Below are 19,814 nucleotides of genomic sequence, written 5' to 3'. Positions count from 1 at the left end.
AGGGAAATACAGAGACTGTTGATGAAAAACTGTCCCTGAAGGCAAGGCGCATCAGTGGTTTTACATGAATTTCCCTCTAAAACAACTCTGTGTGGTAACGTTGTGTTATTATCTCATAGCGTGGTGAATGTGCAGCTCACAACTTGTCCACCAGAGCGTTGTGGAGTTGTTGGATTGTGTATTTGATGAGTTTGATGAGGGAAACCAAGAAATCCCATAATGAGCCTCTGTAGCGTAGCTCTGAGCAGCTCACGGCTCTGCTCCGCCATTCTAAAAATAGCTTGCACCGACAATTAAAGGTAACGAACCTACTGCTATGACTATAGGGATTATGGCAAGCGCCGTCTCTCCTCCTCTAGGCGGTGAAGACGTTGCCGAGGCGACGCACCGACAGGCTGATCCGTCCCGACAGCTGCAGCTGCTCCTTCAGCAGTCGACCCACCTGCTCCGAGTGCAGCACGTCGCAGAACACCCAGATCTCCGCTCGCTCGCGCTGGATGTTGGCGTTGCACGTCGGCAGCCGGGCGCTCCGGACCGAGCGGCTCAGAGAACGCCACACCTGGACGGAGGAGGAGGAGGAGGAGGAGGAGGAGGAGGAGGAGGAGGAGGAGGAGGAGGAGGAGGAGGAGGAAGATGAGAAGACAAGACAACAAACCAACAGCAGATGGAAATGCCTCATCACTTTGGTCTTTACAATTGAGAGCTGGTATTCTTCGTCTTCATACTGAGACAGGGAGATACGTCGGCACAGCAGAGCACGATAGAATTTGTAATTTATGTGACATCCAAGAAGTGGAGAATGAAATTCATTTTGTGTTCTACTGTCCATTCTATGACTCTGTAAAGGTGCGTTCACACCGGACCTTTTATTTTTGTCGCTGTCGCTCATATCGCTCCCAAAAAAACGCCCCGTCGCTCAGGTGCAGTCGCTCGTCAATTTGGCCCAGAGCCACAGACATTTTGGCTTAGATGACGTCATGCCCACTGCCATGTGTCTCTGTTTACACCGGCACCACCGGGATTACGGCAGCCAATCAGCGCTGAGCGACGAGTGACTGACGGCCGGAGAGTTGGGATTTCTCATCTCAAGCGACAGGAGCGACTCGAGCGAAAAAACGCTCCGACGCTCGGTCGCTATCGCTCCGAGCCCCAGCGTTTTTTCGCCTGGACGATTAAACGCTCCATCGCTCGTTTGCATTCACTTAACATGTGAACTCGCCGCTCGTTCTAAAAACAAAAGGTCCGGTGTGAACGCAGCTTAAGACAAAAACTGTTTAGTAAAGTAGATCCAAATAACAAATTGGTGTGGTTGGACGATGCTGAGAAGCTAAAACATCTTTTTCAGTTGAATATTTTTGCATTTTCTTTATTTCTTGAAAAGGCCTGGGCAACGAGACGAAGAGCGATATATATAGATGAGAACTGAAAGTAATCTTAAATTGTTTATTTATGTCACAGTGGCAGGTAACACCAACAGGACGGACTGTCTAGTCTTTGTTTTTGTATTTGTTATTGTGTCTTGTAATCTCATATGGGATGGGCCACAGTGGTGGCATGACACGAAAATAAAAACATTCATTCATTCATTCATTCAACCATATAACACGGGTTCCCAAACGGCGCCACTGACTGATGACCTCCACACTGTCAAATAACGTATAATTATGTAACATTACGACACATGAAGCAAATACTCTGAACTACTTTCTCTTCTGAAATCCCTCCGCCCAGCAGCCGTGTCTGGAAAGTAGTTCCGGCTGCATTTTCCTCTAAAACAACTCCGTCTGGTAACGTTGTGTTATGTTGTTAAAAGTTGTTATTTTATATAGTTATTTTCTATTGCTATATTTTATTGTTGTTTTTAATCTTCGTGCATTAGTCTCCATGTTATTATTCTTGTTTCACCTCCTATATACTTTTTCAATCAAAATGTAAAGCACATTGAACGGCATTTATTTGCTTTGAAAGGTGCTATAAAAAATTTGATTGATTGATTGATTGATTGATTGATTGATTGATTGATTGATTATCTCATAGCGTGGTGAATGTGCAGCTCACAACTTGTCCACCAGAGCGTTTTGGAGTGGTTGGATTGTGTATTTGATGAGTTTGTGTTCACTGAGCAGCTCACGTCTCTGCCCCGCCGATCTCAAAGCAACATGCACCGATAATTAAAAGTATTGAACCTACTGCTGTGACTATAGAGGTTATGGTGAGAGGAGGATCTGACTAAAATGTTGAACTGTCCCTCTAACGACACAAAAGAACAGAACAAGAAGGAAGTGATTTTACATAGAAACTAGATAAAGAAGATAAAAGCAGAACAACGCAGTCAGAAACCGTCGCACTGAGTAAACATGTGAAGCGTTAATCTCTACTAATGAGATGGTTTCGTTATGGAGACAGACACTCAGAGATCATCTTCCCAACAGACACAATCTGTAAACATCTAAAGATGAGGAGGAATATTCATTTGCATGGTTTTATTTATTCTAACCACTACTTTTATCTCATTAAACAAACCCAGAGGAGTTTGTATTTGGTTCTAAAAGAGTCTCATATTAATGTGGATGAATCTACGTTACCACTTGATGAATGAAAACGCTACGGAGGCTCATTATGGGATTTCTTTGTTGGTTTCCCTCATCAAACTCATCAAATACACAATCCAACAACTCCACAACGCTCTGGTGGACAAGTTGTGACCTGCACATTCACCACGCTATGAGATAATAACACAACGTTACCACACAGAGTTGTTTGTTTTAGAGGGAAATTCATGCAAAACCGCTGATGCGTGTTGCCTTCAGGGACAGTTTTTCATCAACAGTCTCTGTATTTCCCTCTAAAACAACTCGACAACTTGAACTATCCCTTTAACCCTCCCAGCAGCATCATCAGCAGCAGTTGGGAGTCGAGTCGTCTCTCACCTGCTCCAGGTCTCGGTCCGGTCCACAGTTGCTGCGGCCGATCACCCACTTGGCTCTCTGACGGAGGTGCAGCTTGTGCAGCGCCACCACGCGGCCGAACGCTCCGGACAGCGACCGGCCGCCGCCGCCGCCGCCGCTCTGAGAGGAGAAGACGCTCCAGGTGCGCTTGATCGGAGAGTCGGCGCCGCTGAAACCTGCTGCTGCTGCTGCTGCTGCTCCGCCCGTCTGAGGTTCGTCAGGAGAGAGCTGCCGTTGGGAAGCGGGGAGGAGATGGAGCGGCGTCTCCGACAGACAGAGGACGTCTCCGCCGGTCTGGACGGTTTCTGGTGGCAGCAGGGCTCCTACACATTTGAAATGTCCAAATTCCATACTTTTTCCAGACCCTAATTTAAAAAAAAAAAAAAAAAAAAATGTGTGATTTGAGTAAATAGTTGTGCATTATATTTAAAAAATCATGCAATTAATCATTTGTTTTCGTTCTTCTGAATGTGTATGCCATTATGTCACCAAATAATTTCCAGGAGATTGTAGCTAGGTACAATAGCGTGTACAAAATAATTAAAGGTGTACAGAAAAGAAAATTGAATTTGAGCCCACTCTGGATCATAAAATTAGTATAATAACTCATCTATCAGACGTTGTAGGCCAAACTTTGTGCAAAATTCTATTTTTGAGTAAATCCGGGATGAAAGTGTTTTTGGTTTTTTTTCGCAGTGGATAATGCAGGCGCACGGATTATACGTCAGCCTGTACACGATTCATCAGCCACTGATTTTGGATCCGTAATCCATCATTCAAACTTCTGAGACACACACACACACACGGAGCTCGGTCTCGCCCCAAGCTTTGAATATCCCGCCCGCTCCATAACGACCAATCAAATTCGTTTTCCTCACTCGGGTAAACTCGTGTTGCAGCTCGTGACAACTCGGCGCGACAAACAGGACAAACAGGACAAACGGCCATTTCTGTACACCTTTAACCCAAATAACTTCAGATAAGACTAAACCCAGATAAATATTAAAGCAGAAGTAAGCGATCCGGTCTTTTTGGCTGCGTTCCAGGCAGGCTTTTGAAACCGTAAATTACAGCTTCAAGTCACAACTTACGACTTTGTAGCGTTCCAGGCAAGCCGCAACTCGTGTTTTTCCGACCTGTTTTACCTGTGAAAGTCACTATAACGGCCACTCGTAACTTCTGACCCGTGAACTCGTACCAGATCGAACTGGTACCACTTCACAGGTCGGAAAAACACGAGTTACTGGTTGCCTTGAACGCACCATAACGTCTTGTCAGCCGACGGAGTTAGCAGCCCCCGCCCTCGTCATGGATCTATTGGTCCTCGTCCCTACGTCACCACATTCAGGCGCATCCCTTGGCTGCACACACAGAGAGGACTGCCCCTTTATGCCGTTCTCTCTCCTCATTGGATAAAGGTTGTAGGATACGAGAAAAGTTTTCTCTTCGGCTCAGAGCAGAGGGACTGACAGACCCGTTTTTCGGTCCAAACACTCTATGTAAGTGATTGCTATCTGTTGGAGCTATTTATTTATTTGTAGTATTTAGTGCTGTTTAGTTTATTATTTTGTTTAGTGAGTATTTAGTTTTGGTTATTCTCAATCAATTTGCTTGATTTCATTATGATTACATTTCTATTAGTATTCTAGTTTATTATTTGTTTACTTTAGGTGTTTCTTGTTTATTATTTGTGTTTTGTTTCATTTGGGCACGGTAGGGGGGCACCTGAAGTTATATAGGTAGGCTGTCGGTAAGGGACCAGCATGCACCTGGGTGGGCAAATGGTTTTTTACCGGAGCGGGAGAGGCACAGGAATTTTTCTTTGTTCTTTGTTTGCTCGCTGTTTGGTTAAATAAACCACGCTTTTTGTTGAAACTGGACATTTGTTTGGACATTATGTTTTTCCCATCCGCGTACACCACAACCCATGGTGCAACAGTGGCCCTTTGATTAGTATAATTTGAAGTTTGATTTGATACTTTTATTTGTTTGACAATCGGCTGCTACACTATCGGAAGATAGAACTATTTAAGACTTATAGTAACACAAAAATATTGCTTACTTCTGCTTTAAGATAAATGTATTTCCATACAATAGTTTCCATTTTCCATACTTTTCCAGACCTGGAAATGTATAAAATCAAATTCCATACTTGTGTAGGAGCCCTGTGGTGGAATGGAAACCTCGTGTTTCTGTCGTTTGTCTTCTCTCGTCGCCGTGTGAGCGTGTGAGCTGCTGTTAGAGACGAGCAGCGGCAGCGGTGGCGGTGTTGAGGCGGTGATGACGGGAGCGCGTCTGGCCGGTCTGATGGGCGGCGGGCGCTGGGCGGCGTCGGCGTCGGAGGGGAACCAGGGAGAGAAGAGCGCAGCCGGACGACGGGGGAACGGGGCCAGGAGCTTCTGAGTCGTCTCCAGCAGAGAGCCGAGCTCCGCCGCTCCGGACGGGAAGTGAAGAACCACATCCTCCATCCACACGCAGCTCAGAGGTCAGAGGTCAGAGGACCGACGGCAACACGCTCATCCTCATCTTCATCCTCATCCTCATCATCATCATCATCATCATCTTCATATCAGCCCAGGTTGTCGGGGAGGAGGCGACCTGTGGGAAAAAAGCAACACAGATTAACATCACAGCTACAACACTTTGACCTCAGTCCGGTCTTCGTTTGTGTCCCTCAAACACAGGTTTAGACATATGGGCACATGCAACACGTAACACATGTGTAATAAACTATATCAGGGGAATCAAGTGTGGTAATACACAACATTTAAGTTGTGTACGTGTCCCATAAACTGACTTTAAGCCGTTAACACGCTGTCAATCAAATAAGCATTGTTATTCAGGGCCAGATATTTTTGAAGTTATTTTAAAACTGTCTAATTAACAGAGCAAAGTACATGGAGCCAGCTGCATATTTACATATTATATCCAATACACACAGACTTAATGTGTGAAACAATAACAAATATACAATACTAGTGCAAAAGGAACAGCCTAAATACAAGTTAAATACAGTGCTGCTACATGATTTGATTACGTTACATAATTGAAATACAATATAATAGAGTGCAAAAGGGCCTAAACATAATTTTAAAAGGAGGTATGTTGTTGTGTTTTCTGTCCTGTCTCTCTTCTGGTTTGTCTCTCTGATGACATCAAGTTTTCTAGAGTCTTGGGATTTAAATCCTCTTCTGGATCAGTCTAGCACTAACCTGTGTTATTATTATTATTATTATTATTATCATTATTATTATTATTATTATTATTATTAATAATAAACAGCGTCTTTCAAAAATAAATCAACCAATCTGTGTCTAGTTTGTCTTAGTAACACTGACACTATGATAACACATGTAAGAGCTCAGAGTAGATGGGGGAGCATACGTCAGTCCGACTGCCCACTTCTCCGACTACCCATTCTACTCAGTACGTTTACATGCAGAGCTTAATCGAGCTATGCTCAAAATTCGATTTTGGCTCAAGTCGGACTTCTGTCCTTGTCTCAATATACATGCAACTGAGAAAACCGAATAACTGACGGTTGACTTCTCTGTCACCTCGTAAAAAAAACTGAATATAAACAACTTAGTAAGCTTAATAATAAATTCTCAACTGCAGTTCCTGACCTGACGCGCCAGTCTGGGCTGGATGCGCACTGAGAATAGGATACGGGCTTCCTCTCTTCCTCTCTCTCTCTCTCTTTTTTTTTTTTTTTTTAATTAAACACTCTTGCTGGTTGCGCTGTGTGAAATGCATTCAATCAGCGCTGTTGTTGGGTTTTTTTCTTTACTTCGCCGGATTCGGGCGGCTTCTCTGCTCCACTTTGTGCCGTCTCTACTGTTGTGGAGCATGCGCGCATGCATTGTCCAGTTATACTCCGACTAAGGTGTTTACATGACGGAGAAATTCGAATTCCAATCGCATTATCTGGGTGTCTTAATCGGAGTTCTCAACTCCGATTTCAGTCGGACTAAGGTGTTTACATGCGCTTCAGTTGTCCAGTTATAGTCGGATTAGGCAATAATTCGGTTTTTTCAAGTGTCATGTAAACGTACTGATAGGTTTAGGGTAAGGTTAAAGGCCCCATGCTGTGCACTTTTCTCTGGGTTTATTTACCTGCTGATATCCCTAACAAGATGTATCATTGGTTTTGAGTACCTGTGATCTGCTTAATATCGTCTATATTGCCCCTTTCTGTTGCCTCTTTCTGGAGTTCTAACAGGCACAGGTCATTTGGCCAATCAGAAGAGAGAATGAGAACCTCTCCTCTGATTGGCTGACTGTTTTAGAGTGGCATGTGGTCGGGCCAATCACAGGCAAGTAACTGAAACCTAAGCTGCATTCATAGAAATTGAAAAATAACAACTGGTCACGGTGGGCGGAGTTACCTTGTGTGTGACATCACAGAAAGGAGGAAGTGCTATCTGCTCGTCTTAAAGAGAATGTTCCTACAAATGGGCGGTGTGTGTTTCTCCGTTTATGACCAGTTTGATGCATGGGACAGTATATACATGGCCCAGAGACCTCCCCAAGCATGAAAAAATAACCAAAATCACATTTTTCATGCCATGGGGCCTTTAAGGGTTAGGGCTACTTAAGTCGGAGAAGTGGGAGGTCGGACTGATGACGCAAAAATAAAGAAATGTATGGTCGGAGTCGGAGAAATGGGTGGTCGGAGAAATGGGTAACTGTTAAGCCCCTGACACACCGCCACGACGCTTCCCGGCGCGTCCCGACGCCGACGGCTTTGGCCGACGAGTCTGTCGCCTCTCGTCGGGAGAAAGGAAAAAGTGAAACACACTGCCCCGACTGCCGACCAGAGCGACTGAGTGGCGAGGACTCCCCCATAGAAATACAGACCCATACAGACCAGGGGCAGCCCTGCTCACTGTTCATTCAAACAAACTAATGCCACTGCCACAGTTACTTTCATCAATGAGACCAACATTAATCTCCCCAAAACAGTTTAACCAGCCACGTGTTAACGGCGCTAAAGCCGAAATTAAAACAGTTTTTAGCAGCTTACTGCTGTGGCTCGGTTGCCGCGAATTGGCGATAGCCGATGCTAATTTCTGTTAGCCCGTCTATGGTGTTTTACATTACACGTTAGCATTAAGCTAACGGGCTTTATATGCTTAGTTGTGAGCTGTGTGTGTTTTGAACGTTGTTTCAAACTATGTGGGTTTGATTGAACATCTTTGATGTTTAAATATATATTGCCGCTTAATATATTGCTTTACTCCTCTTTTTATTTAGTAAACCATTTTTACTGTAGCACAGGCTAGGACAGTTTGTTTACTGTGGTCACTTCCGTCCCTCCCACACACCGCGCTGATTCGCTTAGGGCACCGCCAATCAGAATCGCCATAGCTAGCACACAGCCAATCAGAGTACCCGACGAGTCTACTCTCCCGACGGCAGACGAGTCCCGACTGAGCATGTTCAATCTGCCCCGACGAGATCCGGCAAGAGCCGAAGCTCCCCGACGGAGAGGAACACACCAAACAGACGAGCTCCCGGCGCCGTCCGACGAGGCCAGACGCCCGACGGTCGGCTCGGTGTGTCCCTGGCATTAGTCGGACAGACGTCATGCGCCCGAGAGATAAAAAGAGAAATAAACAGATAAACTTCGTGTCTATGAGATAAATAGAGGTGGTAAATACGAGACCAGTGTGTAAAAACAACATTAACGGACGGTAACGGGGTTTTTCTACGGTCACAGTTTAGTAAAAGTTCGGTTCTGTCACCAGGGAAGCTAATGTTTTTAGCTTGTTATGCTAACGTTAGCTGTCTGACGCGACGAGCTCAACGCGGCGGGATAAATGTGTTGAAAACAGACAGACGAGTGGTGATTTGTGTGTCAGAAGTTCAACATGAACTCGACAGACCGTATTCTAACAAAACATGAACAGCAACATGGATACACACACCTGTTTGTTTCAGTTGTTAACGGTAGAGCGGCTAACACGGAGGAGACGGTTTGTTGTTGCTATGCGGCGCCTCCCGGGAACTCTCGTGATATCTCGCGATATCTTCTTCTCTATATTTCACGGCGGTTGGCATCCAGATCTTTGGTGCATTGTCGCCATCTTGTGTCCTGGAGTGTCAGCCAGACAAGACTTTTAGGGATTGTAGCAGACCCTAGGTTCCCAAAGAATGGAGGCGGAGAGTTACATACGGGTGCATAAGTTTATTGCCCTCGATGTAGCACCGTGAAAACTATGAAATAGAGAATTATACAAAAAAAACACAAGAAGAAAAAGTTAAACACATTAAACACTTAGAATTTCCCCAACACAGATTCAAAATGCGCCAAATTTATCACTATCCAAAAAACAAAACAAAAAAACTACATTTTATTAAACCATTACAATATTACTTAAACCTGATTAAAGAATTAAAATATAATGTGAGCGGCATCACCCAAAACAAAAAATAAAACAAGACATCACAAATAAAGTAGGCTAGCCCAAAATTGACATAGCCTACCTTGTTCCACAAACCAAGGGAGCTAATGCAGGATGGAGGGTGCCGTCTCTAATGTCTGTCTCCTAATAACAATAAAATAATACCAAACTATGAGGAGACCCGCACCAACACAAAGATTGTAAATAATTCTCCAAAGAAACTCACTCAAAGTGCCACGAACATGGTCCAAACAAAAGGCCAGCAGCACAAACGCCGCGCCAGCCAGAGGGGAACAAAGGAAGGGATGATGGAGATGCGCACAGGTGAGCCCATAGACACACAGGAGGAGCTTACAGGTGACAATGGTCTCCTCCCTTTTATACCCTGCTCACCGGCCACTAGATGGCAGTAATTCACTGGCATTTACAGGGATAGTTCAACATTTTGGCAAATTGGCCCATTGCCATATAATCATATAATCCCTATAGTCTTAGCAGTAGGTTAGGGTTAGGGTTAGCGACAATTAAAGGTAGGCTAACAAACCTACTGCTATAGGGATTATGGCAACGGGCCAATTTGTTGAACTTAATTCAATTTGTTGAACTATCCCTTTAACAAATACCATACATGGAAAAAGAAAGAAAAAAAAGAAAAACACCCTTATCCTACACTCCCTACACCTGTCACCATCGATACTCTAAACTTCTACTGCCTATCCGTCTGGACTGGAGGCTAAACCTGGGACTGCTCGCCACCACCAGGTTGGAGACAGCCAGTCAGAGAGCTTCTACTTCTTCACCTCCTTCTTCACCTCCGCTGCTGTGTGTCCTCCTCTCTCTGTGACACCGACATGTCTCATAATAACTCAGGTGAGAGCTGCTGTACAGTCTGAGTCCACATGTTGTAAAGGAGCGTTGTCCTGATGGGGAAGGTTGGCAGAGAAGACCAAAAACAAACACACTCACATTCACACGCTGCAGGCAATTTGTTGGATATTTGTTGGACACTCAGAGATTAAATGAAATCAAACCCAGAATGGTTTTGCTACGAAGCTACAGTGATTATTATCCACTGCACCACTGAGCCGCCTTAAACAGAGACACCGGTCCTGACAACAAACTTGCTCTACCAGTCCATCATTGTTGTGTTACATTCTTTGCGATGGTCTGCTGGAGTAACAACATCAGGGGCAGGAACAGACTAGACAAGCTCATCAAGAAATGCAGCTCTGTGATGGGAGGCTATAGGCTACACGTTTACTTGGTTCAAGTTCGGGTTTATTTGTCATATACATTAAAAAGTACAATGTACAGTCAATGCATTGGAATGCAGTCTGCCCTGGCTCACTCTCAACCCTTAAAAAGTAAACAATAAAGAAAATAAAAACTAATGATAACAGTAGCATCATATAAACAATGACAGTAAAAAAAAAAAAAAAAAAAAAGCATGTACCATAAACATCAATAAATAAGTCAAACAATCAATGATCTGCGACCTACACGTTCATTCATTCCTACATTCACTATCATTCACACTCATTTAAAGCAGACATTATACAACATCAAGCCCCAATAAATACATCAATCAATCAATCAATCAATCAATAAAAACAAAGAAAAGGGAGAGAGAGGCTCGTAGCGTGTCGCCATCAGTCGGCGCCATCTTGCAGGATTTGCGATTTGCATTTGGCATTTATATCATATCATATCATATCATATCATATCATATAGGTTATGTAAGCTGCTGGACGATTTGAATTTCCTTCCAGGGGGTGAATACAGCATTTTTAATTTGCAATTATCTGTTAGGCTACGTTAGTCAGTTTCCAAACTATTTTGACCATGCACACCAAACTACTTTCCAACCTATTGATGCACCCCCAATGCTCAACTCATTTAAAAAAAAAATATCTACTAGATTTTGGGCTTTTTAATTTATTTATTAAAACATTTTTAATTCAGGTTTACAAAAGATTTTCTTGAATTTTACTATATTTACATTGTGAAAATCCCCATTTTAAATATGAGTTATTTATTTGTAAGTAAAATATAACACCGTAGCGTCGCCGTTACCCTTTCATGTCATGGCCCCCAACTCCCACCCCCCAGCAGCAGCTTGTGCACCACAGTTTGGGAATCCCTGTCTTAGATGAACCACATCACTGAATAACTGTCATAAAGAGCAGGTAAAACTCAACCTTAGTTGTACTTTAAAGGGACAACGAGGAGTTTCTATTTGGTTATTAAAAAGTCTCATATTAATGTGGATGAATCTCCGTTACCACTTGTTAATGGGCCCATTTTAGATAAATCTATGGTTTTGTCTCTATGGTTATTTTGTTATTATTAGTGGTGGTGGAAATGCTGGGCGAGCCGACCAGCGTTTCTTTACTTTCGGTTTCGTGGCGAGTCATGAGAATAACGCCGCCGAATCTCCGTTTATGGTGGGAACTACGACGGTATGTGATCGTCTTCCAACCTCTGACTTTAATTATTGATGAATGAAAACATGAGTCTGTCTTGCGCCGGTCAAAGAATTTCACGGTGCGGAGGCTCATAAATGTAGTGAGAAAACACTTCGCTTTTCCAAAACTCCTCGTTGTCCCTTTAATTAAATATTATGTATTATTACTAGTTTAATACAATGCTTATAATATATTCATATTACACATTGTTGTATTTGATGGGCAGCAATGTACAATATAGCCTACTGCTGGACAACAGCCTATAGTATGTGTTGCATTATATATTATTGTATGGTGAGGTCCTATATGGTGGTTGGCAACCAATGCAACGTTCATACATTCCCTGCAAGGTGTATGTTTTTGTGAATGACAAAAATATATATATATGTTATGTACATGTGTGGCACAAAAATACATTGATTTGCATTTATAATTTTCAGAGGTGTTGCACTGGGTGAAAGGTTCCTGACTGACTGTTGTTGTTCTGGTCCTACACAGAGTTTCATGAGGGGCTGAGGATCGTGATCGTGGGGATGGATGGGGCTGGGAAGAGCAGCAGTGGAAACACCATCCTGGGACAAAAGTGCTTTAAGACTAATTTCCAGAGGCGTGTGCATTGCTACAAGGACAGTGCTGTGGTAGATGGACAACACATTTCTGTCATTGACACCCCAGACCGGTTTATCGAACATCCAAGACTGAGAGACCAGTGTGTCGGTTTATCTGCTCCTGGACCACATGTCTTCTTGGTGGTCTCCAGACTGGGCAGATTGAATGAGGAGGAAAAGAAAATGATGCAGGACATGAAAGAGATGTTCAGTCCAGATGTGGACAGATACTGCATGGTTCTCTTCACCGGTGGAGACCAACTAGAAGACACGATGGAGGAGCTCCTGGACCGAAGCCCAGACCAGCGAGACCTCGTGGCCCGGTGTAACGGCCGGTACCACGTCTTCAACAACAAGCTGAAGGATCAGTCTCAGGTCACCGAGCTGCTCCACAAGGTCAGGAACATGGTCCAGGAGAACGGAGGACGACACTACACCAACGAGAAGTTCCAGAAAGAAACAAGGAAAAAAGAAGAGCGGAAACGGCCGATCCAGACAGAGGAGGAAGAGGAGCGTGGTGGTCAGAGGGCTGAACGGTCCTGTAACTGAGAGACACAGAAGATCCTTTGTACCAACAGACATCAAACTTTTTAGTTCTCGAGCTGACAGACAAATAAATGTATCTTTGGAGATTAAAGGACAATTCCAGGCGAATTCAACTCGGGGGTGTATTTTCCTATCATTTTAGGTCTAAAAGAAGGAATCTGAAGATTTTCAGTTTAATTGCTCCTGTTTTGCGGTAGTTGTGTCTGTCCCCGCATCGCCACGGCAGTAATGGGAGTGGATGTAAGTTCTGCTGTTTAGGCTGTTTTCATCCCTCAAAGCCACAGACAGCGTCAGATGGCGACTCAAACATGCACCGAGAAGTTTATTTACTTCAACAAGCCGACATGTTTGTAAAACTAGATCTAATTCAAAGTCTCCCAGAGTCTCCCGCGAGCCCGAAGTTGCAGTGCTGGTGTGTTCAGGTGCAGTGGGAGCTACCGTTTGTGTCATAAACACAGGAATATCAACTCTTGACTTGCTTGAAGTGTACATTTTTTTCCACAGACAGCGACAGATGGCTACTCAAACATGCGACGACAAGTTTTTTTACTTGAAGCAAGTCAAGAGTTGATATTCCTGTGTTTATGACACAAACGGTAGCTTTTCCCACTGCACCTGAACACACCAGCACGGCAACTGGGTCTCGCGCGAGACTCCGGGAGACTTTGAATTAGATCTAGTTTTACAAACATGTCGGCTTGCTTGAAGTAAATAAACTTCTCAGTGCATGTTTGAGTCTCCATCTGACGCTGTCTGTGGAAAAAAAGTGTGGCTTTGAGGGATGTAAACAGCCTAAACAGCGGAACTTCAATCCGCTCCCATTCATCGCTGCCGTGGCGACGCGGGGACAGACACAGCTACCGCAGAACAGGAGACATTAAACTGAAAATCTTCAGATTCCTTCTTTTAGACCTAAAATGATAGGAAAATACACCCCCGAGTTGAATTCGCCTGGAATTGTCCTTTAATAAAGTCATTCTTATTGTTATTCTTAACATTAGCGGAAATGAGCTGAAACTTCATTCTGCAACTAGTTGGTCGACATGTGTTGCACTGCATGATTCAGATTCAGATTCATGATTTATTGTCCCCGAGGGGAAATTCATTTTCACAGTTCTGTTCCAGACAGAGGGAAATGCAGAGACTGCTTGATGAAAAACTGTCCCTGAAGGCAACATCAGCCGCATCAGCGGTTTAGCATGAATTTCCCTCTAAAACAACTCTGTGTGGTAACGTTGTGTTATTATCTCATAGCGTGGTGAATGTGCAGCTCACAACTTGTCCACCAGAGCGTTGTGGAGTTGTTGGATTGTACCAGTAACTGAACTGTGGGATCGTCACGGTAACCAGTAATAATAAAGACTTGATGCCAATAAATCAATCCGTCAGACTGTTATTAGTATAAACTTCACAATAAAACAAATCAATAAAATGTATTCAAATCTGTGGAAACAAAAATATAAAGATGGTCTGTGGTGGTTTCCTGATGAGCTCGCCAAACAAACTTTGATGATGAAGCGTTTTAGTTTAATTTCATGTAAGAAATTGTAAATAAAGTCGTCAAAGGTGAAAATGATTCAAACTCCTGTTATAATGACAAAGACTTTTAATTTTGAAACTGAGAGCTCAGAAAACAAAAACATAAATGTGCTACAAATTCACAAAACAACTTCATCAGTTTGACAAACACTGGGTTTCTGGGGACACAATAAAGTGAGGGACCACTTTAATGTTTATCGTCAGTTTGATGTCTGTTTACGTCCGTCAGTCACAAGCCGTGTTTCCGGGTTCGTTTACGTTACGTGGATGCAAGCCAATCTCCTTCAACCATGAAAAAAAAAAAAAAAGTGTGCACTGCAGTGTGTTTTTATCATAGACTGTAAAAAATATGGACGTAGCACCCGTTTTTTCATAGCGTCCGGTGTCTGGTGGACACGCCCCCTTTGCATATATGTAAAAAGAATATGAAATGTCAAAAGAGGTATTTTTTTCACGGCACCTCTGACGCAGTCAGACGGCACCCCAGTGTGCCGCGGCACCCACTTTGAGAAAGGCTGGTGTAAAGCACTTTGTGCTACATGTATAAAAAGTAGGCTAGGCTAAATGTATAAATAAAATCTGCTTGATGTGATGGATAATTTAGTTTGCCTCCTTAGAGGTGGTCATGGAGAAGAGGGTGGGGAGGAAACTCTGGTGCATTCTGCATAATAAGGACCACCCACTCTATGTTTTCTTCCATGAACTGAAGAGTTCTTTTAGCAACAGACTGGTGATGCCGAGATGTTCCTCAGAAAGATTCAGGAGGTCTTTTGTACCTGGTGCAGTGAAGTTTTTTAATGAACATTGTTGTTCTGTTGTGTGCTATGCTGAGTAATGCATTGCATTGCACTTATTGTACTGCCTGAGTTGTCAATGCTTGTCATGTTGTAGTATTGTGTGTTGGATGTTGTGCGTACAGAGTGACAATCAATTTCCCTTCAGAGGGATTAATAAAGTAAACCAACCAACCAACCAACTAATAAGGAAGTAATTACATTTCTAACGGTAGGCCTAATTCTGTCATTATTGACTGCACTGTAATTAATTTATTATTATTAACCTGTCTGTTATTGTTTTCTGTTTTTTTATTATGATCAATGAGCTACAAGCTCTTATTTTGAAATGCCACACTGACGAGCCCCTGCAGACTTCACGGGGGCGCCCCGTTTCTAGGCAACAGTCTGCTGTCGGAGGACTCGTGGTAGGTTGACTTGTAGCCTACAGGTCAGTAAACTTTATTTTTGATGGTTAAATTGCACATTATTTATAGATACATGAAGATCTGCTCCAACTGCTGATGTTCTGTGATGAAGCTGAGTGAGATACACGAGGAGTAAACTGTTAATGTGGCTGTTCGGTAGCTTTGTTAGCTCAGTGTTAGCTTGTTGTGGCTAATCCTAGCAGCATAGCTGTTTAACAGGGGTGTGTTTCACAAAGCAGGTTCAACAAACTCTTGAGTCTAATTCTGAACTCTGAGTTGATCTACTCTGAGACAGGAAACTCAGAGTTTTGGGTTTCAGAACAGGTGACAACAGTTAGTTCAATCAACTCTGAGGTAACTTGAAGAAAGAAAAATCTGTAGCAGCAGCAAATGGACGTGAGCTCTGATTTTTTTTTTTTTTTTTACCACGGGACATTACGTGAGTATTACTGTAATCGAAAAAAAAAAGAAATCTGGAGAGTTATTCAACATTGTGTGTTTGAGCAGGTGCAACTCCAAATGTGTGATATGTTCAAGTTTGTCTCATTATAATGTGACGGGGATGTGGTGTAGTCATCAATCACCCGGATATAATCCAGAAGTGGACCGACCTACTATGAAAAAATAAGAGAGAGAGAGAGAGAAGTGTCCGTGTGGTGTCATGTGAGGGTTGTTCAGTTAAACTGACGGTGCAGAACAACGGGAACGATCAAACAAATCCTCATAGAGAATAAAGCATCCAGTTGAGGGAGTTTACACGTCCTGTCAGCCGCTGCTTTCAGTCTGCAGCTTCAGATGAAAAGGAGAAACTCAGGGGTTAGTTGGAGAAAACCTGCTCCAGAGTGTGTTGCCATAGTAACTGACTCCAAGCTTCAGTTACCATGAGCTGTAATGCAAACATTCTTCAGTATCATTTTAAAACATTCAATATAATGACTATAAATGGATTTTTTTCCCTTCTGGCTTTTTGCACTAGCTTATTCATATTATTGTGAAACGGGCTGGAGTTACTCCTCTTTCTCTGGTTTGAGTTACCTCCCTTTCTGAAACGGAAAACCCAGAGTTTGCCTTTTAAAAACGAGCCTATTTTTTAGGCCTTTTCTCGAAAATTGCATATCCATGATAAAATGAGTATATCTCTGCAACCACAAGGTCTATTTGAATACTTTTGGTGTCATAGTAAAGGGGAAAAAATGAGGAATTGCTGAGATGTGTAAATTTCAGTATATCTGTTACTGGTGAAGAGTAAATGAAGATGACACACAGAAAAAAATTAATAAAATTAATATTCGCCTAAAAAAAATCAGATTTTTGATGAGTGCCCTTTAGAATAATGCTGATGAAGCTCAAACTCTCTATAAAATCATTGTACAACATGTGAACATTGTCTCTGCAGTGGTTGATTTTGATTAAGTGAAGCAGGACAAAATTATTGAGATTTTACTACAAAATATCCAGGCGAACTTTCCAAAATGTCCATTTTTGGCACAGCTTGGAACCACCTGCTACTATAAACTATTGTTTAATCTTTATTTTCACACAATTTGGATAAACTAACTGAAAATAAATCTACTGGGACCGATTGTAAATAACTAACATAGTGGATTCAGTGTCTCTGCGTCCTGCTGCACTCTGCAGCTTATTTGGGTGGGTTTGGCTTTCAGCCTCTATCTCTGCAGCGGAGTGGTCGATTCGAGTGATTGACGGCTCATTCTGACCAATAGAGAGAGAGGAATGACACTAGACCCAGGTCGATGTGATTGGCCGCACTGGCAGCCATATGCCAGCCATGAACCAATCAGATCAGCAGATCCACGTGCAGGCCAACGTGGGGTTGTGTGCGCTCCGTCAGGCTCCGTGCAGGGTCCTAGAGCCGTCGGATTTCGGCCAGACTGATTCAGATGTAAACACTAGGCAGAGTTCAACTGGAAATAATGTGGATTTACCCATAACACAACCTTTTCACGGCAAAACAGCAAAGGTAAGAGCAAATGTACGACCATGTTTTGGCCACGCAGCGTCTGGTTTTGCTCGACTTTGCTGGTTGTTGTCTTCTCCCTCTGCCGTGCTGCTGCTAGCTGCTGTGTTAGCCGCGGTTGTTCGGGAACGCCCCGATGTTCAGGTTCAGATGAGAGGTCGCTGATGTGTTTTGCATAATGTACAGTTGTATACGAGCCAGAAATGTGGCGACTGGGTCACACAGAGGTGCTTCATGAAGTTTGATGTCTAGTTGTTTGTTTAAGTAGTGTTTGGGCTGTGTTTGGGTCATATAAACATGGTTTTTACACGTTGTAGCCCAGCTTCTGCTGTTTAATTTGACATATGACCATATTCTTTCATAATCAGTGCAGTGGGGGCTCTGTTATTGTTATGCATGTCTTCAAGTCCCCCAAATGGGGGACTCTGGATTTGACTCAGAGTTTTCACTAAACCCCAGGCAGTGAGTCTCATGTGTTTTGTTTTGTTCCAGTGTGTTTTATCCTGAGCTGTGACTGCGAGGCCTGGTGGAGAGATATTTTTTACTTTCTTCATAATCTGATACAAATAAAGTTGCATCAGAGTCTGGCAGTGACTGTCCTGGTGGTCATCTGTGAAACTATACACAACGCATAAACCGCTAGAGGACATACACTGTGTTTTATTTACAAATAACTGAATCCCATGGTCGTACAATGAACAGGTACAGCTGAGAAACTCGATACAGATTACAAATATAAACAGTCAAAGATCCATGAGAAGCATGTTTGTTACTGAAGCAGACAGAAAATCAGCAGAACAGAAATAAGAGAATCCAATATGAAGAGCACGTTGTTTTTCAGCCTTTTGACTTATCTGTGCCAACATTTACCTGAAACAAACTGACATTAAGCTGCTGTTCATTCACAGGCATTTATCTCTGTAAAAACAAACATGGCTGTTTTGATTTTTTAGAAATAAACTTTCTCTGATAATATTTTACCCCAGGTTGCTGATCCCATTCACTGTGAGGAATCTGTGGACGTTGGAACAGAGTCACAGAGAAAACATCTTTCAGATGGGCAGAGACTGAGCTGTGACCACAGCGCCACCTGCTGACACTACTCTAAACAGGCAGAGATCTTCATCTGGGTGAGTATTTGTTTCCTGTTTGTACATGAAATGTTTGTGCTTTTCTTTGGGGGAAACTGGTCACAACAAAATGTAGTTTTCTTAATAAATCCAGTGATTTCCTGTTGAGATTTGTGACCCTTTGGTCCCTGGACACTCGATACAAACTTTATATTAAATTACAGAAGAAACAAAACAAAAAACAAATCCTTCCTTTGTTAAAAATAGAATATGAATATGGCCTGGGTGCATGATGAAGAAGCAACAAGATGCCTGAAAACCTGTTAGTCAGGTGTTTTGTGGTTTTTATTCAGTGAGGGAGGAGTTTCGTTCATAAATCAAGCATCACGGTCAAAGAAGGCAGCTCAGTAGGAAACCTCCGTAAAGGATGTCATTCCCATGATCCCATCTAACATTAGGCAATTATTTACATTTATATAGTGCATTTCATACCAAGGCAACTCAATGTGCTTTACATAAAGACAAAACATTTAAAAAGAACAGCATAAAACAGCATAAAAACAAACATTTTTTTTAAATGAAAAAAAAAAATTGTAAAAATTAAAAATAGAGTCAAAAGCAAGAGCAAAGAAGAGAGAGAAAAAGTAGAGAGAAGAAAATGAACCTGTATGATGCACCTGAGTTATCATCCTGGGAGTTTCAAATGAAGCCAAAGGAAAAAGAAGAGGAGCTATCCGTCTGGGACCGAGAAGAGAAGGAAAAAAGAGGCTGAAGTAGAAAGAAAGCGAGACAGTGGTAAGTGGAGTGATTACGTATAATGAGAACAGTAAATTCTGCTGTTATTGAACAAATGTTGTTAGTCTTACAAACGGGGAGACATTTGAATGGCAGCTAATGTTAGCGTCGGACCAGTGACTGCGTTAGATTAACAAACGTTAATGTTAAGTTTATTACTTCAGGTTTTTGCTTGGTTAGCTAGCGAGTCGGACTGCACTCGAGTCGGTCTGACTGAGAGACTCGGTGCTCTGGCACTCAAGGTTGTGAAGTTACAA

At 42.8% G+C, this 19,814-nt stretch overlaps 1 protein-coding gene across 1 annotated transcript; it reads right to left on the bottom strand.

The window, feature by feature from the left end:
• Positions 1-275: 275 nt before the first annotated feature.
• shld3 (shieldin complex subunit 3) lies at positions 276-8,969 on the bottom strand. Its single transcript, XM_085788064.1, has 4 exons — positions 8,879-8,969; positions 5,101-5,546; positions 2,931-3,313; positions 276-559 (listed from the first exon to the last, which is right to left on the bottom strand). Exons 2-4 carry the CDS (start codon positions 5,414-5,416, stop codon positions 356-358), a joined length of 903 nt encoding a protein of 300 aa, XP_085644190.1. The 5' UTR covers positions 5,417-5,546; positions 8,879-8,969; the 3' UTR covers positions 276-355.
• Positions 8,970-19,814: the final 10,845 nt, after the last annotated feature.

Source organism: Trachurus japonicus, chromosome 9, assembly GCF_045865225.1.
Source record: "Trachurus japonicus isolate A0001 chromosome 9, Traja_1.0".
NCBI classification, from domain to species: domain Eukaryota; kingdom Metazoa; phylum Chordata; class Actinopteri; order Carangiformes; family Carangidae; genus Trachurus; species Trachurus japonicus.
The sequence above is the reverse complement of the archived record's forward strand: the minus strand, read 5'-3'. Positions and strand labels throughout refer to the sequence as shown.

Coding starts and splice junctions, on each gene's coding strand:
- shld3 (XM_085788064.1), bottom strand. CDS start 5,416: ATGGAGGATGTGGTTCTTCACTTCCCGTCCGGAGCGGCGGAGCTCGGC. Junction 3,314..5,100: donor ACCACAGGGCTCCTACACAA/GTATGGAATTTG, acceptor TTTTTAAATTAG/GGTCTGGAAAAAGTATGGAA. Junction 560..2,930: donor CGGACCGAGACCTGGAGCAG/GTGAGAGACGAC, acceptor TCCTCCGTCCAG/GTGTGGCGTTCTCTGAGCCG.